This window comes from Ictalurus furcatus, chromosome 2 (genome assembly GCF_023375685.1).
Source record: "Ictalurus furcatus strain D&B chromosome 2, Billie_1.0, whole genome shotgun sequence".
Lineage (NCBI taxonomy): Eukaryota > Metazoa > Chordata > Actinopteri > Siluriformes > Ictaluridae > Ictalurus > Ictalurus furcatus.
The window spans coordinates 26,020,746-26,045,647 of NC_071256.1; the positions used below are offsets into that span (position 1 = coordinate 26,020,746).

The 24,902-nt window shown below is 39.6% G+C and overlaps 3 protein-coding genes across 14 annotated transcripts; 1 reads left to right on the forward strand and 2 right to left on the reverse strand.

Annotated features, from left to right (window-relative positions):
* Window positions 1–758: 758 nt before the first annotated feature.
* Window positions 759–7,707, reverse strand: antkmt (adenine nucleotide translocase lysine methyltransferase). Of its 2 annotated transcripts, none has more exons than XM_053611183.1 (6): window positions 7,611–7,707; window positions 4,224–4,387; window positions 4,039–4,143; window positions 2,067–2,207; window positions 1,917–1,967; window positions 759–1,805 (listed from the first exon to the last, which is right to left on the reverse strand). In XM_053611183.1, exons 1-6 carry the CDS (start codon window positions 7,645–7,647, stop codon window positions 1,605–1,607), a joined length of 699 nt encoding a protein of 232 aa, XP_053467158.1. In that variant the 5' UTR covers window positions 7,648–7,707; the 3' UTR covers window positions 759–1,604. The 2 variants fall into 2 exon arrangements, with proteins under 2 accessions (XP_053467158.1, XP_053467164.1); XM_053611189.1 differs by lacking the exon at window positions 7,611–7,707 and adding an exon at window positions 4,985–5,759.
* fbxw9 (F-box and WD repeat domain containing 9) lies at window positions 6,938–22,603 on the forward strand. Of its 11 annotated transcripts, XR_008384413.1 has the most exons (11): window positions 8,040–8,353; window positions 8,548–8,669; window positions 9,170–9,305; window positions 11,122–11,570; window positions 12,716–13,143; window positions 15,868–16,016; window positions 16,740–16,943; window positions 17,028–17,093; window positions 18,043–18,211; window positions 20,741–20,790; window positions 21,098–22,603. XR_008384413.1 is itself a non-coding variant. In XM_053611092.1 (10 exons), exons 4-10 carry the CDS (start codon window positions 9,204–9,206, stop codon window positions 18,115–18,117), a joined length of 1,473 nt encoding a protein of 490 aa, XP_053467067.1. In that variant the 5' UTR covers window positions 6,938–7,074; window positions 8,548–8,607; window positions 8,730–8,844; window positions 9,170–9,203; the 3' UTR covers window positions 18,118–19,445. The 11 variants fall into 11 exon arrangements, 8 of the variants coding, with proteins under 8 accessions (XP_053467067.1, XP_053467030.1, XP_053467058.1 ...); XM_053611092.1 differs by lacking the exons at window positions 8,040–8,353; window positions 20,741–20,790; window positions 21,098–22,603 and adding exons at window positions 6,938–7,074; window positions 8,730–8,844 and having other exon boundaries at window positions 8,548–8,607; window positions 18,043–19,445; XR_008384412.1 differs by having other exon boundaries at window positions 20,741–22,603.
* On the reverse strand, window positions 22,595–24,760 carry LOC128599533 (guanine nucleotide-binding protein G(I)/G(S)/G(O) subunit gamma-12-like). The gene is made up of 2 exons (XM_053611228.1): window positions 24,188–24,760; window positions 22,595–23,039 (listed from the first exon to the last, which is right to left on the reverse strand). Exons 1-2 carry the CDS (start codon window positions 24,281–24,283, stop codon window positions 22,914–22,916), a joined length of 222 nt encoding a protein of 73 aa, XP_053467203.1. The 5' UTR covers window positions 24,284–24,760; the 3' UTR covers window positions 22,595–22,913.
* Window positions 24,761–24,902: the final 142 nt, after the last annotated feature.

Genomic DNA, 24,902 nt, shown 5'->3' on the forward strand with positions numbered 1-24,902 from the left:
GACAAGGTGGATTTAAAAGTGGCTGAACGTTTGTTGGCCCAACAAAACGGTTGACATTTGACCCATCAGTTACCTGGGTATTTTTCTTTTTAATCTAAGAATTTTGATCAACAATTTTAAATGTAGGCTATCAATACTAGGAAGGCATAATGTAAGTTTTCCTGACCATCTGTGTGGATAATGCAGTTCTTTACAAAAGCCTTCCCTGCTGAAAACAAATCCGCCTTTAGTCTGAGAAAACATAGGCCGAGCTGGTCAGGTTGCCAGCTGGTAAAAGCTGGTAGTTTCTCAATAACTGCTACCAATTCTAGCATTTATCGATCCATTTAAAGAAATAACTTGCAAGCTGGCACATGGTATACAAGTTTGACCTCGTCCGACTACGTTTTTGTAGCTGGAGCTGATCAGACCAAGCTAGATTTTCATCAAGGTTGGTCATTACTGTAATCGACACATTTGCTGTATTAAATCTTCATATTCTCATTTCTGAAATGATTACTATACCTGTTGGATACAAGCCCCTACCAGAGATATGCTGATCTAGTACATTAGTGGACTGATGAGGCATCATTACATAACAGGTAGTTGCACCCATATTTCACCATCCTCATGCATGAACGTGTCACAATGTAGATGTTCTCCTTTTACTCAGTTTCCTCTGATATCACCCTTGAAAAATGTAAACATTCACAAAAATGTACACATGACGATATCTATTTGAAATTTATATATATTAAAAAAAAAAGTATAAAGAGGAATCAAATACATTCATTTATTTTTTTAAGCATGTGTGAAATTAATTAGGTCACATAGAGAAACAGGAAGTAACCTGGGTGCTTCAAAAAGACCTCACACACTCAGACAAAGAGTAATTTTGAAAAATGCAGATCTGGGGTTTCTACACATCACATAAAAGGAACACTTCCGGTAAACAAGGTTTATCAGTCAATCTGCTTGAGATACCTAAGTACTGTGTCCCTGTTTGTATGGAGACACATATGTATTATATACTTACTGTTAACTAAATACTGGAAATTAGACTTGTATACTATATGCACCTCTACATACATTCACTGGTCATTTTATCCAGCACAGCTTTATATTTGTGTACATTGACTATAGCCTCTCTATAGCGTCTCTCGAGATCTACCATTTGTTAGTCCCCCTGTACACCAAGCAACAGTGGCCACTGACCACCATAATACTAATGCTGGCCAGATGTTATTTGCAAAGGGTAGACACTGACAGGAAGTGACATTTTAGTGTGTGCTACTACTAAATAGGGAAGCAGGCACTAGCATAATTTAGTAGTAAATAATAAACCGGACATTGAGTGTGGATGTAGATATCACCAACCACCAAGTCACATGACCAGAAGATCAACAAGTGTGTCTGGTATCCTGAATCATCTTAAACTCTCGACAGTGGTGCTACAAGCATGTGTGAACAGTATGCAATAGTGAAAGTTACATCAGTATACAACACGCCCTTTTAGCAGAAATAAAACTGTCTAGTAAAACCATCATAAAATCACTAAAAGAGCAATAAAAGAGTAGGGTTGGAGAGTCCCTTTTTTGTTTTTAAACAGTCACATGACTCCTGTTTCAGCTGGTTTGCTCAGTTGACTTGCTGTCCTTTGATGACAGATGGTGTTTTCTGAGAGCTTGTATGTGGTAGGCCCAGGCTCTGTCCACACCGTCCCCTTCTATCCTGCATGGCATCCAATCAGGGAAGGGAAAGCGTCCAGCAACAATCATGGCATCTTCAGGGAGCTCGGCTAGTAACTTCTTTTGCAAAAATGTGAGCTAAAGGAAGGTGATGCTTTCAGTAAAATACTTTATGCAAATATTTTTGTTTATAACCATGTGTGTCCATGTGCGTGTATCAGTGTCTATGAAAATCACTAAGGCACTTACCACACTCGGAGCCAAGAACACTGTGATGTTCTCATAGCCCGAAAGATTGACCTGTAAACACGACGTAAATAAAATATGATTTCTAAAATTTGCTCTACAGCCGAAAGAGAAATGAGATTCTTTTGTGCCGTTTACAGTCAAACACCCCACCTTCCACAGGTCTTCCCTCCGGTAAGAGACCTTCCCATAATGGCCAGTTTTCCAAGCATGAAATCTAGCCAGCCGGAGGAGCCACGGGTTCAACTCATAGCCTACAGCAGGAGAGAAACCCAGTCGGCTCGCTTCTAAGACCTACAGACACACACGAATAATAATAAAACGGTAGTTAACGTGAAATTCTATACATAATGCATGTGCACAGCAAATATGGAAACACCATGAAGCATATGTTTAGTAGTAGTAAGTGAAAGGTTAATGTTTTGGCCTACTGATCAGAAGGTTGTGAATGCTGTCTCTCCTGTCCCTTGCTATAAGAACACACGAACCCTACTGCGGTTAGAGCAATACGGACAGTGTATTACAAGAGATCTGCTTTGAGGGCTGGATGGGAAATAATAATGTTATTGTTTGAACTTTCACCACATTACTTCCTGTTTCAAGTTAAGTAATTTTATGGTCTGCAGTTAAAACAGAACATCTCAATACACAGAATGAAGAAGGCATTTTAAACACAAATGACTTCAATTCGAAAACACTGAATCATTTTTGCTGGGTAAGTAGAATCAACTGAAAGGCTTCACCTGTACCACTGAGCAAAAGGAAAGAAACCTATTTGAAAAAATATTACTTGAATTGAATGAAAATGAATTAGAATAACAAAGGTTTTATTGTTCTTTTTTGCTCTATCATCTCCTATTTTGCAAAACGTGTGCATCTTGCAGAATTGACATGTACAATTGTACAGTTTGGTGGTTCATAAGGAATTTGCCTGTATGAAAGCAAACCTGCTGAGATTTATAATATTGCCATGTAATTTATATGGAAGCTTCATTCCAGGCCTCAGTTTAGATTTTTCCAGCCAAGAAATGAGTCCTGTCACTAGAACACACTTGCTTCTTTTTCATCATGGGCATATACACTTATAAACTTATATGCTGTATTAGTGGTGAAGTTGCAACTTGTAATTCCCTGCCTACAACTGGTAAACAACACAGAACCCCCACCCCCTTTCAACTTTAAATTTCAACTTGTCAACTTGGGGTAGTCTTCTCCGCTACCAGTGCCTTGCCCATTTACAGAGTTACGTCAAATCAACAGCACACTGTGAACAGTGTAAAGTCCACTTTCTCTACTTCTAAATGAGTTTATAGCAGTATGGACTTTATATCAGTTAATATACAGACACAGTACTTGGTTAAATCTATAACACTGACCGTACTAATCACTGTTTTGAGAAGCTAATCATCAACATTTGAGTTATCACCAACGCGATTAAGCTGGATAGCTTATTGCTAAGATACTCGCTATTATCTGCTGTTGTTGCTGTACTGCATTTCAGTCGAAAATAATATATATATACACACATACACACACGTGTGTGTATATATATATATACACACACACACACACACACACACACACACACACACACATATACATATATATATATATATATATATATATATATATATATATATATATATATATATATATATATATATATATATATATATATATATATATATAGCCTTTGACAAAAGAAGAACATACTGAAATAATTCTCCTGGCTGGATCGGGAAGCTGTCACAAAGTTGTGGTGGACTTTAACAAAAAATTCAGCAAGCATGTCACACACTATACTGTTGCCAAATTTTATTGACAAATTTAAAAAAAAACTGGAAATGCTGCGGACCGACCGAGAAGTGGAGGTCCACCAACATCCACTGATGAAGGCAAAACCGATGTGGTACTGGCATATAGAGTCCCCTATATATGGAGACTTTTGGGACACCCTGTATTATATTTCACTTGTAAGTCTCTTTGCATAGAAAATATTAATACAAGTTTATCGTTCCTTGAGAATGTACACTAAAAGTAAAAAGAAACATTAATACCAGGCACAGCTGCACTCGAGCAATCATTATCAACAAGCATGATGACAAATTTAAAGATAATCACTTACAATCCTACCGTCTCCCGAGCCCAAGTCAGCAAGACTTCCAGAGCGGCCCTTCAGCAGAGTCATAACGTTACACACTTGTCGTTTACTGGCTGGTATATAAGGCACCTAAATGAACACAAACAGTGATCAGTGACTTACTGTGCTGTACTTTATTTTAGTTTGTGCTACTGCTCTCCTAAACTAACCTGTAGTTTCAGAGGCACTCTGCGAAACCCAGGCATCAGAATCCCTGCCCACATGGCATATACCGCCAGTCCTGTCCCCGCTGTCAGCTGTAACAGACCCCATCCCCCAAGCCGCTTCTCTTTAAATTGGCCAAGAATTTCTTCCTGAGTTTCATCCTCCATGCCTATATAGAAATGAGAAAGAACTCTGTAAATATGTTCAGTAAATTTAATAAAACAATATTACAGGAATGTTATTAGTGTAAAAGGAAAGTTTGAGACACTCATTATTCGTATAAATGACTTTAGTGCAGACATTAAGCTTCCACCCAGACAGAATTGCAGTGTCGCAGGAATTGTCCCTAGAAAATCTTTTTCAGTAAAGTGTTGTGATTCTGTGCCTAGAAAATGGTCTCCTAAAGTTAACTGTATACTGACATACAGCTCTGAAATAAGACACGATCATGTACAAACTGAGATTATGACACTTCTGGCAATGGCAAGAGACATTTGACGTTTCTCCTGCTCCTAACACACCCAATTCAGCTCATGAAGTAATTGTCAAATTCTCAATAAGTCTGTTTTTTTTTGAAGCAGGGAATACTTGAAACCCTTCAGAGCTGAGAAACCATGATTTAATTAAAGCACCTAAAGGAAAAATCCACCCAATACTGTGCATATTAACATTCATTATTAACATGTGATCTTCAATGGTGAAGACTGTGGTCAAGAGAGAGTTGAGCCAAAGGCAAAGCTATCGAGTGAACTGTCCCAACCCTCACCTGTCATCATGAGCTTTGGGTAGTGACCGATAGAATGAGGTTGCGGATACAAGCGTCGAAAACGAGCTTCCTTTGTAGGGTGGCTGGGCTCAGCCTTTCAGATAGGGTGAAGAGCTCGGACATTCGCGGAGAGCTCAAAGTAGAGTCAGGGCTCCTCTGCTTTGAAAGGAGCCAGTTGAGGTGGTTCAGGCATCTGTCTAGGCATCAGTATCCTGACATCTCCCTGATGAGATGTTTCAGGCATGTCCAACAGGGAGAATTCAGAGACAGAGACAGACCAAGGACTTGATGGAGTGATTATATCTCTTGACTGGCCTGGAAGCACCCACGTGGAGGAGGTGGCTAGGGAGAGGGAGGTCTGAGCATCTCTGCTTAGACTGACGAAGAATAACTGAAGAAAATGGATGGATGGATGGATGGATCTTCAATGGCAGCCAAGTTTTATTTTGCTATGAAATTCTTACCTGATTTTTTTTTTAAATCTAAACTTCTATCATCAACAGGTCTGTTTTCACGTTGGCAAACAGGTTTCCTACATTATGCCACTGGACTACCCATAGGTACAGGTGCCAGTGGGATTTAGCCCTTGCGTCACCTCTACCTAAAGAAAGCAATGCAGCAGAGCTTTAGTCCTTTAGTCTGTCCAGTTCTCTCACCTCCTCACCTAAACAGTTAAGGTTCCAAAGCTTTAATGTTCATGTTAATACCCCCATCGACAGCATTGTGGCTGTCGTCTTGTGAATCACTAACTTTCCAGGCAGTTTTAACTCAAGCACAAGTATATCATACATTGCATTCTGGAGCTTTGAGTCCAGTGTTTTGTCTCTCCAACTACTTCTACATTAAAGACTCGGTTCAAGGTCAGTGGAAGATGGTGAGTGAGAAAAGAAGTTCTAGCTCTTTTGTTTTGGATGGGTCTGGGACTGGTCTGGGAAACCAGACCATAGCATGTGTCACAGGATGTGTTTTGCTACATGTTTTCCCCATATTTTTTTTTCTTTTTACACCTTCTATAACTTTCAAAGTTTTAATCAATTTAACCATCTATAAAATCAAGTGAATATGCATTCTCGTGCACAGACAGAAAAGGTTCAAAATGTGTGCCAATTCTCTAGACATTCAATTAATCATATAACTTATAGGTTCAATAGAGCAAACCTTAAGAATGTAAAAGAGTTTGCCTGTGAGGGCGAGTCCACTTACAGCAATATGGTAGGGCTTACAGTTTTCTCTTCCCTTCTTTTTTACATTATTATTATTATTATTATTATTATTTTATCTCAGTAGAATTTACTTGTGCGTTAAATTTGCCAAATGTATGTGATATCATGGAATGAGTCAATGGGGCATGCCACTTGATAATAATCCGCCACAAAAATACTGTGCCACTTGCGCTTATTAATAAGTACTCTCTTTACTTATTTATTGCTCGAACCGGACTCTTTCCATTAGCAAATATTTTTACCTTTATTATACATGGACAGCACTAATCTAATTATTGACCTTACTCTGATTTTGATAATAATGTGATTAAGGTGTTTACATGAGTCGCTTTTAGAATACTCCTGTCATGTTCCCGTTTTACATGTTATAGAACATAATCAGATTAACAGCCCGCGTCATTACGTCACCTCGCCACGCCATCCAACGTCCCTCCAGAATTTCACATCTCAACATACAGCTCGTCTTCGTTATGGTACCGTATACAGTTTGGGGTGTTTTTATTAAAAAAAATTTTACGAACGCTTTAAGTGCAGACAACTGCTTAAAGCGGTGGGTATGTCCCAAATCGTAGTTACCGTCTATATAGTAGCCGAGATACATGTATTTTTCCCCACTACAGGCCTATATTAGGAAAGTATGCGATTTGGGACACAGCCGGACTCTCTTGTTCGCCGTAAAACGTAAAATTGCCGTGAGTGATCGTGTCCTGTCGCAAAATGCGGTGAAAACTCCTACACGACGTTCATAATGTGATTAAGGGGTTTACATGTCACTACTACACGTCCATAATGCGACTAAAACAGGAATACTCCACCTGGCTTAATTAGATTATTGCTTACTTCGATTATGACCTTAATTAGATTAAGGTAAGTAAAAATTGCTGTTTACATGGTAGTTTCTTAGAGTATGGTCTTAATCGGATTAAAAGTGGATTATTGTTGTCCATGTAAACGTAGCTTATATATATACCCGTCGGTATATATCTTAGTTTTGAAGCTGTGATCTAAGAAACACCAATATCTCTGCCATTGCAGAGGCGAAGTTCCTGGAACTTCTTATAAGAAATCGCTCCATGTAATACTTCTCTCAAAGTAATACACGCATTTCTTATATCATTGACTTCATAAAATTCTAATTCTAAATTCTAATTCATTGACTCCCTTCCACACTGATCTCAGTGACATGACATGGCCTTCTTAGGTGTTATCCTCAGATGAACAAGAACAAACTTATTACAAAGTAAAAATGAGTAATTTCCCTCACAATACATATATACATACATGCGCATATAGAGATATATTTATATATGTATACATACATTAAGACACTAAAAAGCTTGCTGTATACACTTTTAATTCAAATAAATTTATTTAAAACGGAGTTGCCGTGACATGCAACTAACCTTGTAACGCGAAACCAGCAACTATGACATTTTTCATTCCAAAATGGACATTTAGGCCTGTTTCCAAACGACTTGCTATTGAACATAGAGTACACTAAATAAGGCGTAGACGCCATTAGTTTACACCCTGCGTAGCGTGCTAATATAGGCATTAGAACGGTATTTGAAATTCAGCGGCGGGATTTTTCAAAATAAAGGTTCCGTGTTTTGAGGAAGGACTATCCCTAATAAAAGGACTGAGAGTACAAAAAAATCATTCAAGTAATTTTAATACATCTATTAGTTTTATACATATATATTACCTATGCATGTTTATGGGATCAAATCTTAAAAATTTCACTGGTTAAAATATTTAAAGCAGGACTCTTTAGGGAGACTTTTATCGTAGTGAGGCATCTTGTCCTGTTTTGAACACAACGATTTCGAAAATGTTGTGCGCCGGAACTGAAACAAACTGGTGCTAAGAAGTCAAAGGGCTAGAGCCGTTGGCTAATGGAATGTATATCGCTAAGCAGGTCTTCATAAGTATTAACAGATTTTAACCTAATATTTAACAAAAGAAAATCGTTCCGGTTTTTTATTGGTTGCGATATAAAGCCATAACCGAGATAAACAGCGCAGCAGTAACTGGCCGTTGTAGTGATGTCGGGCAGTGACGTCAGTGGTCAGCTGCGAGCCAGAGAAGCTTGGGTTTCGGTTATATCTGACATCATGAAGGCTTTATGAGAAGGGGAAATCATGAGGTAATTTCGGACTGGGAAGTGCGTGGTGAGTAACAGCTAGGCTAACGAGCACATCAAAACATACAGGGAAAGTAGCTAATTAGTTCTACAGGAAGTGGAGTCACCACAGCAAAACTGAGCTAGCTGATAAGAATATATATCCATTAGTTCCTCAGGAAATCAATGGGTTTGTTTATTTTCCTTGATGTTTTCAGCAATTAGTGGAGTGCATGTCGATGCCGCAGGTGACAGATAGAGAGGATGAGGAGGAGAAGGTGTGTTCAGAGGAAGAGCAGAGTCACAACAGCAGTGACACTCCTCACTCCTCACAGCTCGGGTGAGTAGCATAAACTTCACTTCAGATTGTACATGGCCTTCACTGTGGTTGTGTTTACAGGTTGTTTGATGGTATGCAGTGGCAGATCACATGAATAACATGAAACTAATAAGAAAAAATGTCACCACAAGAATGCAAAGTCCTCCGTCTTGAAGACTCGCTTGCAGCAGAAAACGTAATGGAATAACTTCAAAACACTGACATGGACTTAATTCTTCTCTTAGAAGAATTTCATTAAATGTTAAATAATTATCTTCTTACAGGAGGATTCATCCGAGGGTTTGTATGTTTTCATTGGTAAATGACAACCCTTTTTTTAAATGTATTTTTTTATATAAAACAGCGCTGTGGCTTAATGACGTTCAAAACACTTTATTTCTAATCTATACTTTCATCATTTGAAATTCACGTATTTTTGGATAAATTGCTGGATTTTGCACACATACTGCTGTGTCTGTGTGCATTGTGTTCGCTTTTATAGTTGGGAATTGTCTTCACAGGTTAAACTTGAGGCAATGTGTTAACACCCCAGAGATGAGTCCTTCGCCTTCTGGCTTACTGGCTCTGCCATGGGAGATGGTTGCACGCATAGCCTCTCACCTGCCCGCTCAGTGCATTATCAACGTTCTGCCTCAGGTGAGCTGAATAGGTTTAGTAGTAGGAATGTCATGTGAACTTTTTAGTCTGGACTTCCAGGAAACCAGACACCTGCAATAGCACTTGTGGCATTTCTTCTTTGACTGCATCTCATGTCGGATTTAGATGATATGCAAATGTAGTGGTGGACAACACAGCTCCGTTCCTCATCAACTGCTTCCTGTGAATTATCATTCAATAAATTTTGTAAATGTATTTATCATAAATTAGAACAATGGGAGAGGTATTTATGTACAATGAATTCTCATGAGTTGGAGAAAGCATCTGCTGAAAAACTAAAGTCAGATGTTTGAATTGAAATAATAAATTCTTTATTTACTTGCCTGGGCGTGGGTGGGGTTAAAATGTGTACCGCAGTCGGCCACTAGAGGGCGGAAGAAACACTTTGGCTTCGTTTTTTAACAGCTCTATACACTCACCGAACGCTTTATTTAGGAGCATTATACTAATGCTTTGCACTCAAATTGAGAGCAAAGATCTTAGATCTTTGTGGCATGAACTCCACAAGATTTGAGAAACGTTCCTTTGAGAGTTGGTCCGTGTTGTCATGAATGCGTCACGCAATTCGTGCAGATTTTTCAGGTGCACTTTCATGCTGTGAATCTCCCGTTCTACCACATCGCAAAGGTGTTTCAGATTCAGATCCAGTGACTGGGAAGGCCACGGAAGAACACTGAACTCATTGTGATGTTCATGAAACCAGTTTGAGACGACTTTTGCTTTGTGACATGGTGCATTATCGTGCTAGTCATTAGAAGATGGGTAAATTGTGGCCATGAAGGGATTTACATGGTCAGCAACAGTACTGAAATAGTGATGATTGATTGGTATTAATGGGCCCAAAGTGTGCCAAGAAAACATTCCCCACATCATTACACCACCTCCACCAGCCTGGACTGTTGACAGAAGGCAGATTGGATTCATGGATTCATGCTGTTTGCACCAAATTCTGACCCTACCATCTGTGTGCTTCAGCAGCAGTAGAGATTCATCAGACCAGGCTTCGTTTTTCCAGTCTTCATCTGTCTAGTTTTGGTGAGTCTGTGTCCACTGCAGCCTCAGCTTTCTGTTCTTGGTTGAAAGCTGCTGGGCTGTATCTGCATGATTTTATGCTTTGCACTGCTGCCACACGATTAGCTGATTAGATAATTGTGTGAATTACTAGGTCTACAGGTGTTCCTAATAAAGTGCTCAGTGAGTGTATATGTACAATCTATAGTACACCTTTATTAATTTTAAATCAAGTAAAATTTTCCTAAATGGCCAACACACTGAGAGCTTCAGACATGTTGTCATGCAAGTGTAGTTTGCTGTAGGTGTAAATTTTTGGTCTTCAATTGTTCATTTCACATTTTCAATTCATAACTTTTTTGTTTTTCCCCATTTACTCCACAATTTGGTCATTTGCCAATTCACCGATCATACCTCATCTACCACCCGGGGAGAGTAAAGGGTAACGGTGCTTCTTCCGAGACACGTAAAGCCGACCTTTTTAAACTGATGCTCATGATGCATAACACACTTTCAGGAAAGCGCTAACTGCCCTCTACATGAGCTCACAGATACCCACAATTGGCTAGTATCACTTTTATTGACACGGTGGAGAGAGTAATGCCAACCCTACCACCCAGAGAGCACTTCCAGTTTTGTTCTCTAGACTCCCGACTATGTGGCATCCCCAGGAATTGAATTGGGAGCCTTCTTACTGTATGCTTTTAAAACCCTGAGCTCTCTGTCAGGTCAGATATTGAACAGTTGATTTAAAATCAACCCCTGTACCTCATTTACCTTTCAGGTGTGCAGGGCACTGGGACAGGTGGGTGAAGACATGTCAGCCTGGCAGCTCCGGGCTCAGCGACTTACAGGACCCCGAAGTTCTTTCCCGGTTGGACCGAGGAATCGTTTCGATTGGCCCAGAGCATGCCTTGAGATGGAGCAGTTGATTGAATGCTGGACAAGGCAAGAAGGAAAAGCGGAGCCAGAGCGAGGGATTGAGATTCAGGATGAAGCTGTTGCAGGAAGAGGAGCAGGAGAAGAAGGAGAAGCAGCCGCGAACGGAGAAGAGCTCGACGCCGACGCAGTGAGACAGCCTGGCCCTGCCGGGGAGGAAATCAGGCCAGAAGATGAGGGTCTTGAAAGACATGGAGAAGGAGAAGAGCAGGAAAATAATATAATCATCGTCAGAGAAGAGGAAAGAGAGGATGCTGCCATTCAGGACGAACACCTGGAGCAAGAAGACAGTGGGTAAGTGCTATAACATTTTGTTGTGATAAATTAGTATTGGGGGGAAAAAAGCCCTGTGGTGAACTATGTATTTCAGGTCTTTATTCATTGGCCCTAGGAAATACTGTGAACGTGAACAGATCACAATGTGGACATAATAGACTAAAAAGCTTTAACATGCAAGGGCTGTGCCATATCATTTCGGCCATGATATGCCGGTACAATTCCTCCCCATGATGAGATATAGTTGATGATGTCCGGAAGGCCGAGTTTCATCCCTAGATTTTACATTACAAAAAATGTAAAAAAAAATATATATAATAATAATAAATAAATAAATAAACAATTAAAAAAACGACTCATGTAAACACCTTAATCACAATATTGTCATACTCAGATTAAGGTCAATAATTAGATTACTGCTGTCCATGTAAACATGTGATTACGTTACTGTGCCATGCCGTCCGACATCCCTTCCAGAATTTCACGTATCAACATACAATTCGTCTTCGTTATGGTACCATTTACAGTTTTGGGTGTTTAATTTTTAATTTTACAAAAGCTTTAAGTGCAGTTAATTATTTGTCATGCTGTACGTGCACATAGATGACTGCTTGAAGCCATGGGCTGCGTCCGAAATCCTGTACTTGCCTACTATATAGTAGCTGAAATACATGTAGGTAAGTACTCGGTTTTGGACGCAGCCGTGCTCTCTTGTTTGCCGTCAAACAGTTGAGCACTGCCGTGTGTGTACGTATCATGTCACAAAATGCAGTGAAAACTCTCACACGGCGTTAATAGTGTGATTAAGGTGTTTACGTGTCTATAATGCACTTCCATAATGCGACTAAAACAGGAATACTCCAAATGTCTTAATTGAATGTGTTTACTTTGAGTATGACCTTAGTCGGATTAAGTTAATCAATACACGCTGTTTACATGGTAGTTTCTTAAACTGAGTATTGTCTTAACCAGGTTAATATCAGATTATTGTTGTCCATGTAAACGTACTGATTCTGATTCATTCCTATGTAAATGAGTGAATAAATAATTATTGAATGACTTTGGCAGAACTGGGATCTGTAGTCACAACCTTCTAATATACTTGCTGATATAAAATAATCTCTCTCTCTCTCTCTCTCTCTCTCTCTTTCTCTCTCGTTCAGGATGAATGTAAAGACAAGCCCCGCACCTGCCCTAGAGCACATCACGCTCTCCTCAGGCCACATTGCTGACGTTAACACAGTCTTGCTAGTTGGAGGTGAGGGCTCCGTGTGTGTCTCCGGTTCCAGAGACCGTAATGTGAACCTGTGGGATGTGAGAAGGGGCTCGAGCGAGGTGCTGCTGGGCAAACTGGGAGCTCGCGGCAGTTTCAACAGCACACACCAAGGCTGGGTGTGGTGCCTCGCAGCCAGCGGTGATCTCCTGGCCTCGGGCTCCTTCGACAGCACAGTAAAGCTATGGGACCTGAATGCCGGAGGGGCAGAGAGGGGAATGATCCAGAGCCGCGCAGCTGTGCTCTCTCTCACCTGCCAGGGTCACATGCTGTTTGCTGGGTCACATGACCAGAAAGTCACCATTTATGACACCAGAGGTCAGTGGCATAAAGTTGTATCCTGTGTACAGGATTGGTTTACTTACTGGGGGACAGAAATGGGCATAAAATATTAAGTGTTTGTAAATGTTTATTTCTAATAGCAGGAAAGACTAGAAAGTCAGTATTTAAGAGTTCAATGTCCTGGTCAGTTTTCTAAAGATGCCTACAGGGCACGAGAAGTCCGTAGCTGCTCATTTTTGTAACTGCAGCCCGAAAGTTCAAAGTTTGAAGTCCACTTTTTATAATGTAACAAATGGCAATGATGCTGATGTGAAACTCAGCCTGGATTGTCAAGCAAAATGCATTTATATACTATGGCCCAAAGTTTGTGGACACCTGGCCATCACACCCATATGTGCTTTCTGAACATCCATTACAGATTTAGTCCCCTTTTGCTGTTATAACCTCTTATACACTCTTCTGGGAAGGCTTTCCACCAGATTTTGGAGCGTGGCTGTGGGGAAGAGCATAGGGAGATCAGGCACCGGTGTCGGGCCAGGAGAACTGGGGTGTATTCTGCGTTCCATTTCATCCCGAAGGTGTTCAGTGGGGTTGAGTTCAGGGCTCTGTACAGACCACTCGAGTTCTTCCACATCAGCTTTGGCGAACCATGTCTTCATGGAGCTCGCTTTGTGCACAGTTGCATCGTCACGTTGGAACAGGTTTGAAGTTCCAGTGAAGGGAAATTGTAATGCTACAGGAGACAAAAACATTCTATACAATTGTGTGCTTCCAACTTTGTGGCAACAGTTTGGGGATGGCTCACATACGGGTGTGATGGTCAGGTGTCCACAAACTTTTGGCCATATAGTGTATATTTGATGATTTAGATTATGGGTATGAAAAATGTTTTTAGTATTTTGCATATTAGTTTTGTATTAGAACATAGTGTCTCTGTCTCTTTGTACAGTAGTCTATTTACTCTATGAGTGTCATAATTAACTACATGTGACACTCCTATGATGGCTAGACTTGGGCCGTTTCTCAATATGCGTTCTTATGCGATCTTGCATCCTTGTGAACTCGTTCTACGTCGTCATCCACCGCCGAAGTTCAATTCCAATACTCAAGAACGCAGGTACCGGGGACGCATGAAATTACATGGCTTGTTCTTGACATTGTGGAAGCATCGGTTGCAGACCTGAGCACACCGAACTCACTTGTCCTAGAAGTTATTGCGGTAAAACAATAGCGGATGACGGAAGCCTGACCCATACCTGTAGTTTTAACATCTTTTTAACGACAATAATCTAAATAAATCAAAACATGCATCTAAAAAGAACGATTTTGAAATATTATATATATATATATATATATATATATATATATATATATATATATATATATATATATATATTAGAGATGCACCGATGTATGTGCAGATAATCGGTATCGGCCAATAAAGGCAAATTTTCACGCTATGGGCCAATAGTTTACAAACATCCAATGATCAGGGCCGATTATATCCTGTCAATCAAAAGGCGGGAAAACACATCGATTTCGTGCTGAGTGTAAAAATGATGTCTCTTGTGTGGAATGATGACCAAACTGCAATTTGTAAGCCCTGTAATCTCTGCACTCCTAAAATTTTACACTGGAAGTGAGCAGACGTGAAGCGGGAGTTTTGGCGTTGAGTCTAAATTAGTTTTTTTGCCGAGCTGCTCGCACTGAAATAAAGTACCAGTACACCGTTGAAAGATTTAAATGTAGATGAGTTGACAAAAGTATATATTGCATAGAAAAATATATTTGTAGAGTAGTATTTCATATTCAGTTAACGTTAATATATAAAAAAGTTTATATTATATATTACCACTTTGATGTTCAATGATGAAGTAGAAATGCTTTTATTTGTGGTGAGTGAATGTGAGACTAACAGGAGTTTTTTTAAAAAAATATAATTCAGTCAATTAATTTTGTTAATATGAATTAATAACATTCAATAAGTTAAGAAATCTTACTAATTAATTAATAAGTTAGTGTTAATGTTAATTAGAGTAATGTGTTTTCTGTTTATGAGACCAGTTACTGTGAAACAACTTGTTGAAATGGAGAGAATAAAGTTTTTATTTGCATTTTTTTCAGAATTGTGGAATTAATTATTATTCATTTGAAAGAAGGCATAAAAGGCAGAACTATCGGTATCGGCCGACATCACTCTGAATAATCGGCTATCCGCATCGGCTGAGAAATTTAGGATCGGTGCATCTCTAATATATATGTATGTATGTATCTGAGGTTGTTGAAAAGTCAAATTTATCCCTCAGAAGTATTTTAATTAAAGTACGCTAGCTTCCATCCTAAGGTAGTGGTAAACTCATTAGCATAGTTTTTAGTTAACGTGAGGTCACAGTTGTAAACAGAGAGATTACTAAATTAAAACGTGCTTAATTAACTTTTGCTTAATCAGCCAGTTAACAGTAAGTCTATTAACCAGCTGAAACATATTACTTAGGGAGCGCTAAAGAGATGAGGACCCTGTCCCTGTACTAGAAATGTTCTGGGATGGTGCACTGTGCAACAAGAAGCTCACAGCACATCTTAATTCTCGCAAAGATGTGTTCTATGTCTTCCTGTCCTCCCGAGCTCGTTTCAAGGTAGCCTGGCAAGACCGCTCTTCACGAGAACGCACGTCCCTTCTTTACCTTCTGAGAATTGAGAAACAGCCTTATTCTTATCGTTGGTGATGTCATGTATAATGATGTCATTTCTGTGTCACAGCTGCAGAGCCGCTGGTCAAAAGCCTTCGTCTCCATAGTGACATCGTGCTGTGTTTGGCCTCTGATGAGCAGTACATTCTGTCTGGCAGCAAAGACAACACAGTGGCTGTGTTTGACCGCAGAGCTGGAAAACCACTGAAGAAAATACATGTATGTACACACATCAATCTGGTCGGTTGTTAAAAAAAAAAAAGAGTGCAATAAATAATGAATACCTAAAAATCTTGGTACAAAATATTTACTAGCACCATACACTATATGGCCAAAAGTACACAGCAAAATCCCCAGCGTTGATTCAACACTCTGAAGTGTTTATATAAGTCCATTGGACACAAATGAACACTCTGGGTGTTAAATTAACACTAGAGACTAGACTGTGTACGGCCTGACCATGACTCCCATATGTGGGTCTTCCCCAAACATTTGCCAAAAAATTTGGAGGTTCTTGGTTTTCTATTATGTCTTTGTGTGCTATAGAGTTATAATTTCCCTTCAGTGGAACTAAGAGGTCTAGCCCAAACATGTTTCAGTATGACATGCACTAAGCGAGCTCCATGAAGACATGGCTTGCCAAGGTTGGGGTGAAAGAACTCATGTGGTCTGCACAGAGCCCTGACCTAAACCCCACTGGGATGACCTTCACCCCAACAATATTAATACCATCCCTCTGGAATAGGCTGCTCAACAAGCATATATGGGTGCCATGGTCGTAGTGTATTATCAGCTAAAATTAATACTTATTTGTTAAAACAGCATGCTAAATGCTTACTACAGTACATAGCATAGTGCACTATGCATTCTCTATATAAAACAATATAAGGTATATATTGTATATAGACTACTAATTCTGTTTGTCTGTCTGTCTGTCCGTAGCTGATGTCCTACTTGTTGTCCATGTCGTACAGTGGGCGAGAGGTGTGGGCCGGAGATTACCATGGACTTCTTCACACCTTCTCCTTGAATGAAGGCTCCTTTAAGTCAATAGCCCAGTTTAATGTAGGCCACAGTTCTTTGATGACAGGTGTCCATCACTCGCCTGGGACTCTTTACACCTGTTCCTCTGATCGCATGATTAAGGTTAAATCTTTGTCAGTTATTGTATGCAGCGTGTTCTGTGTTTTTCATTCTGAGGTGGTCATGTGGCTTTCCGGATTGTTGCAGGTTCACCTTCCATGTGCGCCCCCGAAGACTCTGTGCACGCTTCATAATAAAGCAGTAGTGAACGGGGTGAGTGTAAACACATCCTTTCATTCATTACCATTTACTGGGTAGATTCAGATTTACTCATCTTTCCTTTCAGTATAGGCCAAGCCACATAAGCACAAGTAAAAACATTCTATATATTTTCAAGCAGTGGTGCTTGAAAGTTTTTGAAGTTTCTATATATCTGCATAAGTATGAAAACGAAGAACCTTATCCCAGCTGTGAAACATGGTGGTGGTAATATCGTGGTTTGGGCCTGTTTTGCTGCATCTGGGCTGGGCCAGCTTGAATTCTGAATTATACCGGCGAATTCTAAAGGAACACATCAGGACATCTGTCTGTGAACTGAATCGCAAGAGAAATTGGGGCATGCGGCATGACAATGACCCTAAGCACACAAGTTGTTCTACCAAAAATGGTTAAAGAAATATAATGGTCATGTTTTGAAATGGCCAAGTAAAAATCCTGACCTTAATTCAATAGAAATGTTGTGGAAGGACCTGAAGCAAGTAGTTCATGTGAGGAAATCCACCAACATCCCAGAGTTGAAGCAGCTCTGTACTGAAGAATGGGATAAAAGTCCTCCAAGCCGATGTGTAGCACTGATCAACAGTTGATCAACAGAAATGCTTAGTTGCAGTTATTGCTGCACAAGGGGGTCACGCCGTATTCTGAAAGCAAATGTTCACATATTTTTGCCACTCACAGATATGCGATATTGGATCATTGTCCTCAATATATAAATGACCAAGTAATATTTTTGTCTCATTTGATTACTTGGTTTCTCTTTATCTACTTTTAGGACCTGTGTTATACAGTATTTATGCAGAAAGTTAGAAAATTCTAAAGGGTTCACAAACTTTTTCAAGCACCACCGTACAGTAGACCTAGGTCCTGTCTTGGATCAGTTTTTTCTGCCAAAGATTCTTGTCCTGGTCTCTAAGTTACAGCTGTCTCTCTTTGTCTCCTGTAGCTGAGTGTTGAGGCAGGAGTGCTGGCTGTAGCCACTGGGGATATGAATGTGGAGGTGTGGAGGCCCAGACAGTGACACTCCGAGCACAGACGGTGTCATTAGACAGTGTGCAGTGTTTATGCCGTGATCACATAATCATCCAAAGGCACTCTGAAGTTTACCTTTACATGTGCGTACTAACAAAACGTTTGTGTTTAAAGTTCTTAAGTGAGGAATAAAACATTTGGGGTGTGATGGTACAGGAAAATAAGGAATTAAGATGAATAAAACACTTGAGGATGTGCTGTAATTAGAGAAGACTTTCTGTATGTTGGTGGTACCATATAACTATCCTGTCATTAACTACGTTTACATGGACAGCAGTAATCTAATTATTGACCTTACTCTGAGTAAGATAATAATGTGATTAAGATGTTTACATGAGTCGCTTTTAGAATACTCCTGTCATGTTCCCGTTTTACATGTTTTGTTTTAGAACATAATCAGATTAACAGCCCGCGTTATTACGTCACCGCGCCACACCGTCCGACGTCCCTCCAGAATTTCACGTATCAAGATACAGTTCGTCTTCATTATGGTACCGTATACAGTTTTGGGTGTTTTTATTAATTTTTTTTACGAACGCTTTAAGTGTAGTTAATTATTTGTCATGCTGTACGTGCAAATAGACAACTGCTTGAAGCTGTGGACTGTGTCTCAAACCGTGTACTTACCGTCTATATAGTAGCCGAGATACATGTATTTTTCCCCACTACAGGCCTATAGTAGGCAAGTATGCGGTTTGGGACACAGCCGAACTCACTTGTTCGCCGTAAAATGTAAAACTGCCATGTGTGATCGTGTCCTGTCGCAAAATGCGGTGAAAACTCTCACACAATGTTCATAATGTGATTAAGGTGTTTACATGTCACTACTACACGTCCATAATGCAACTAAAACAGGAGTACTCCACCTGTCTTAATTCGATTATTGCTTACTTCGAGTATGACCTTAATTAGATTAAGGTAATTAAAAATGGCTGTTTACATGGTAGTTTCTTAATTAGAGTATGGTCTTAATCGGGTTAAGAATGGATTATTGTTGTCCATGTAAACGCACTGAATGTAGGGATGCACCTATACCAATACCAGCACTCGGGTGTCGGCCCGATACTCTGCTCCTGTACTCGTAAAACTACCCCAATACAACCGCACCGATACCACTTTATGACAGTGTGACATAGCCTAACCTCTCGTCAGTTGAGCAGGTAGTCGGAAGAGGAGCAATGTCAGCAATTTGGAGATATTTTAAGATAGGTGATGATGATAAAAGTAGAGCAGACTGTAAACTATGCTCTACCAAACTGTCAAGAGGATGGGTAAAAAAAAAAAAATAGCTCATTTAACACAAGCAATTTGATTAAACATCTAAAGAACAAACAATGCCGAGTGCAAAGAGTTTGTTAATGCTAGTGTAAGAGGGGTTAAGGAGAACTCGCGAAGGTCCAATCTCGAAATGGTTTCGAATAATGCAGGCATACACACGTAGAAATAAAGCTTTTACTAACTTTGTCAGAGCTACATTTCCTCATGGATCACTGACATGAAATTTTTCGCGCTCTCCCCGTGCGCATGTCCCCCGACCCCAACATGAGCTCAGTACGTCACTCGCACAAGCGCAACAGCACTACTTATCATACTCAACACAATTATACTGAAATATAAATGACTCATAACATAAATTTGCCTAATCGCACATAAACATTTAAAATAAAATAAAGCATTTAAAACTCTTATACAAAATATAAAACAGAGAAATAAATATCACACTAGCAGAAGGAAACAGCAACAACCAAGTTTGCAGCAAACGCTGGAGAGGCAAGAGAAAATGTCCAGAGACAACCCATTGGCAGTAACAATAACAGAAGCTCTTACTCAGTTCATTGCTCTTGATGACCAACCGTTGTCAGTTGTAGACAATACAGGATTTGTCTTCGTCTTCTTTGTGTACTTGAGCCGAAGTATGAGATTCTCAGCCGTCACCACATTACAGATACCGCATTACCAAAGCTGCATGACTTGGTGAAAAAGCACATCAGGAACCTGTTGCAGGACATTTCAGCCTTCAGCTTCACCACTGATATTTGGACTAGCAGTGTCAGTCCAATGTCTCTTAAAAGTTTAACAGCACAGTGGATTGATGAGGATTTTACTCCCCAGAGAGTCGTTTTACAAGCAATGCAGTTTAGGGGTTCGCACACTGGCCAAGCCATAGCAGGTGCGTTTGATGACATGCTTCAGACGTGGGGCATTCCGAAAAGTGTGAAGTACTCATATCAGTACTTGGTATCGGCAAGTACTCAAATTTAAGTACTTGTACCTTGTGTGAAAAATAGTGGTATCGGTGTATCCCTATTACAATGTTTTATTCATCTTAAAGCACAGCAGTTTGCCAATGCTAAGATTTGTTTTTATTTATTATAGAACGACACATTGTACCTTTTATCCATTTAATGTTGGAGACTGTCCAAGAAACAAGTTCTTGTTATCACTTATGTTATTGTAGCTTTTAACAGTGGCAGAAAATTTCAGCTTTACCTCTGATTGATTGTTTCAAAGTACTAACACTGGAGATTCCTTTAATAACTGCAATCATATGTTTTTCTTTGTAAAATAATAAGTCTAATAATTAAAAGACTGTTCTATTTGTTTGTTATTAGACCTATGCTATGCGGTGCATCTGCCATACAAGTCCGGGTGCATTACTCGCGTAAGTTATAGAACCAGTACCAAATTAGAGTAAGTACGTTAATATAAACCTGTGATTTGAACTGCACCCTGCACTATTACCCGAGCTACTGTAATAGGAAATAAACCAAATAAATCAACACTTTTTGGCTAAACAGGTTTTATAATGCAACAATGCTCTGGTTATCAAACTTTAGTAGTGTGCATACACTTTTGGATGCATCACTAAAGTGTCAGATACTGGGTTAAATACCTGATTCTTAATTATATATACACCATATGGCCAAAACCTTCACACCTATATGTTATTTCTGAACATCTCATTCCAGATTTAGTCTCTCTTTGCTTGTTATAATAAGCTCCACTCCTCTGGGAAGGCTTTCCACTAGATTTTGGAGCATGGCTGTGGGGATTTGTGCTCATTCAGGCACAAGGTACGGATGTCGAGTGGGGAGGCCTGACACACAGCCGGTGTTCCAGTTCATCCTAAAGGTTGAGGTCAGGGATCTGTGCAGGCCATTTGAGCTGTTCCAGTCCAGCCTTGGCTAACCAGGTCATAATGGACTTCACTTTGTGCACAGGGGCATTGTCATGCTGGAACATGTTTGGGCCTCTTAGTTCCAGCAAAAGGAAATTGTAATGCTACAGCATACAAAGATGTTCTAGAACATTCTTTGCTACAAACTTTGTGTTGTTGTTTGTAAGTGTGTGTGTGAGTGCGTGCGTGTGTGTGAGAGTGCGCGCGTGTGTGTGAGAGTGTGTTCCTTGTGCGGTTTCATCAGGAACGCACCGGATATGATATTTTCCTCCATGCTTCCAGTCATGGCTACAAAATGCAAACTCCCCAAAAAACATGGACTTGGTAGTAAATAAAGTGCAGTTTTTGACAAAGCATTAGCGCATGTTGAATTAGAAGTATATAAATAATTACAATCAGATCAATGTACAGGCCAGTTATTGGCAGAGACAGAGCATATACGCAGAGGAGCATATCACTGCAAATCCAACGGAATATTCTGGAACAGTGCATTTGGTTAAACTTGATGTCAATAAGCACGGTGTGTTGTGTTCATTGCTAGCCTTAAATGAACTGTAAAATATTTAAAGTATCGAAAATGGCCCATGCTTTTGGCCTGTAAAATAGAAGTGGACTGATATGAATCCTATAATGCATGGATGTTTATTTAAAAGGGGCATTTAAACCTGACAAATGTGGCACCTATGAAGCGTTTCTAAAAAGCGCTCTTGGAGTATGGAGGTGGAGTGAAATTATATTCCTTCATAGGAATTCCAGCTTCATATCTATATCTCTGTCAGTTCCCTTAACGCAAATTCCAAAAAAAAAAAAAAAAAGTCTCAAAGCTTTATCTGCCACTTAAGTACATTGTGCCCAAATATTTCATTGTGGTGTAGTAGTTTACTTGGTTTAAAACTTGAAAAACACTGATATTCATCCTGCATTTAGACTGACTGAGCATCTTTTCACATTCTCTGTCCAGTAATCGTTACCTATTAATGATTAAAACTATCATTAAGATGAAGTAGCTGGGTTTTTTTTTTTTAGCCTAATCTCAAATCATCCGGTATGCCTTAGTCCCTTACTCTCTTTTACATTTTTTTTTTTACATTTACATTTTTTCACTCTTTTTATTGTTCTTGTGCACAGTATTATTTTCCTCAGTTAATGTTTGTCATCTTAAACCTTACAATGTGTGTTTTTAAAAATATATATATATTTAATAAAGGATCACTCTAAACATGCTTGTTTCTTGAGTTGAATTTTGCCAAAAGATTCATCAATGAACAACACATAATTGTTTGTAAACGACAACAAACAGTATGTTAGTGTCGGTTATCAGTCTCTGCAATATGCAAATACCTTTCATAATTTCTCTGTTCAAGTTTTTATTTTTAAACTAAGGATGAAAAACATCCTCTTGCTAGTTCAAGTAGGCTATGGTCTAATAAAGCATGAGGATAACAACCCTGTTACAGAGGGGATAGTGAGAGAGTGAGTATAGCAATGAAAACTGTTCAAAAACCCCCCAATAATAATAATAATGAAATAAATAAAGAAGGTGATATGTGAAATATAGACATATTAATACATTGCCTTTATTAATATGTACATATGGTTCTGCACTCTCACAGTAGCACACAAGTCTTCTTGTCTTTGAATGGGTTGGAGGAGGCAGAGATGCCTGTGAGCAGTGGATCTCCACGCCGGTGCTCCTGACAGTACTGCACGAGCTGAGCAGCCGCAGCTGAGATCTGACACACACGTACACCATCAACTCTGTTAATAAGGCTAATATTCCACAAAACAAGATATTATACACAATTTCACCAACACATTTCTTGTCCAGGTGGCTGCTGAAAAGTAAGATACTAGTTAGTTTATTAGTATTAGTATTAGTTATTAGTCAACTAGTTAGTTGATTAGTATTGATACACTCATTGTTCATTAACCTGGTTAGGGTCGCCATGGATCCAGAGCCTATCCCAGGAACGCTGGGCGCGAGACAGGAATACACCCTGGATGGGATTCCAGTCCATCACAGCGCACCGTGCACCCACACATTCATTCACACCTAGGGGCAATTTAGATTAGCCAGTCCACCTACATTCATGTTTTTGGAGGTGGGAGAAACCACGGACATGGGCAGAGACACCACACACAGTAAACTGAGCTCGGGATCAAACTGGGGACCCTCGAGCAACCTGCTGTCCCACCATGCAGCCCTCAATTATTTCTTAAATGAACCGTTTTAAAGCAAATGAATCTATTCTTTCAAAATCTCTAAACATCTAAGGAACATACAATACGGGTCACTTCAGACTATTCACTAAGGGAAAATTGAATTGAACTTTTAACTAAGCTCCTTGATGTTTAAAAAAGCAGAGTTTATGTTGCTATTAATTATATACAGGGTGTCCCAAAAGTATTCATAGATAGGGGGAATCAATACTTCTCTGTTTATTCTTACTTAGTTTATACATATTTTTTCTAATAGCCCTTAAGAATTCCTTTGACAAAAGAAGAACGTATTAAAATCCTTCTCATGGCTGGATCGGGAAGCTGTCGAAAGGTTGTCACAGAAATCACATCACACGATACTGTCGCCAAACTTATTAACAAATTCAAACAGACTGGAAATGTTGAGGGCCGACCGAGAAGAGGACGTCCACCAACATCCACCGACGTGGTGCTGGCAAACATAGTCCCCTACTGTACATATGGAGACTTTTGTGACACCCTGTAGTTTCCACGCTATACATGTTTATCATTCATAAGCATTATATATAAACAAAAATTTAAAAAAAAAAAAAAGGAAAAGTAAAAAACGGTCACACAACATATTAAAAACAAGCCGTGTGTATTAAAAAAAAAAAAAATCTTATTCGTTTTAAACTCTCACCTTGATCCTGTCCAGGTTGGCCTCCAGTCTCAGCTGCTCCACAACTTTTCTAGCTTGAAGCACAGTGTTGCTGCTGTACACTTTTCCAGCCTCCATCTCACAGTTACAACCTGCAGCATGGGACTGATCACAGCTCTGTTCGCTGCTGCTCTGGGCTGCTCGATTTATTCTGCAATGATTTCAGTGCTTCTCTTGTGTATTCACCTATACACATTCAAAGATGCTGATGTGGATCTCCCGTACTGGCTATTTAACCAATGTTGGACTGTCCTCTCGGCATGTGCTCCTGCGGTCACTTCAAAGTGTCTTGTGATGTGGCCGAGTTGAAAGGTCGCATACGCAGGTGTAGAAATGTCACACCAACATCACACACCCTCAGAAAAGAAAATCGCTACAGGGGGAGAATGAAATATTCTGCTAACATGCAGCTTAATGGGTCAGATTTAGGATTTTGCTCACTTAATCTATTATAAGTGGATTATGGTGTAGGAGTAGTCGTCCATACATACGGTTACAAAGGGGACATTAGAGTAACTATTATTTATCATATTAAACTTAGCATTTAAAAAACATCCCTGCTTATTCATTACTAATTTATTCATTTATACAGTGCATCCGGAAAGTATTCACAGCGCTTCACTTTTCCCACATTTTGTTATGTTACAGCCTTATTCCAAAATGGATTAAATTCATTATTTTCCTCAAAAGTCTACAA

Bases quoted from the DNA above. Each gene is read 5' to 3' on its own strand.
- fbxw9 (XM_053611021.1), top strand. From the start codon at position 8,333: ATGAGAAGGGGAAATCATGAG. The intron at 11,571-12,715 runs GTAAGTGCTATA...TCTCTCGTTCAG, and splicing joins CTGGAGCAAGAAGACAGTGG to GATGAATGTAAAGACAAGCC. The intron at 13,144-15,867 runs GTCAGTGGCATA...TCTGTGTCACAG, and splicing joins CACCATTTATGACACCAGAG to CTGCAGAGCCGCTGGTCAAA.
- antkmt (XM_053611183.1), bottom strand. From the start codon at position 7,647: ATGAAAAATGTCATAGTTGCTGGTTTCGCGTTACAAG. The intron at 4,388-7,610 runs GTTAGTTGCATG...ATTTCTATATAG, and splicing joins TGCTGGTTTCGCGTTACAAG to GCATGGAGGATGAAACTCAG. The intron at 1,968-2,066 runs GTGGGGTGTTTG...TCGTGTTTACAG, and splicing joins GGAGGGAAGACCTGTGGAAG to GTCAATCTTTCGGGCTATGA.
- LOC128599533 (XM_053611228.1), bottom strand. From the start codon at position 24,283: ATGGAGGCTGGAAAAGTGTACAGCAGCAACACTGTGCTTCAAGCTAGA. The intron at 23,040-24,187 runs GTGAGAGTTTAA...CGTGTGTGTCAG, and splicing joins CCAACCTGGACAGGATCAAG to ATCTCAGCTGCGGCTGCTCA.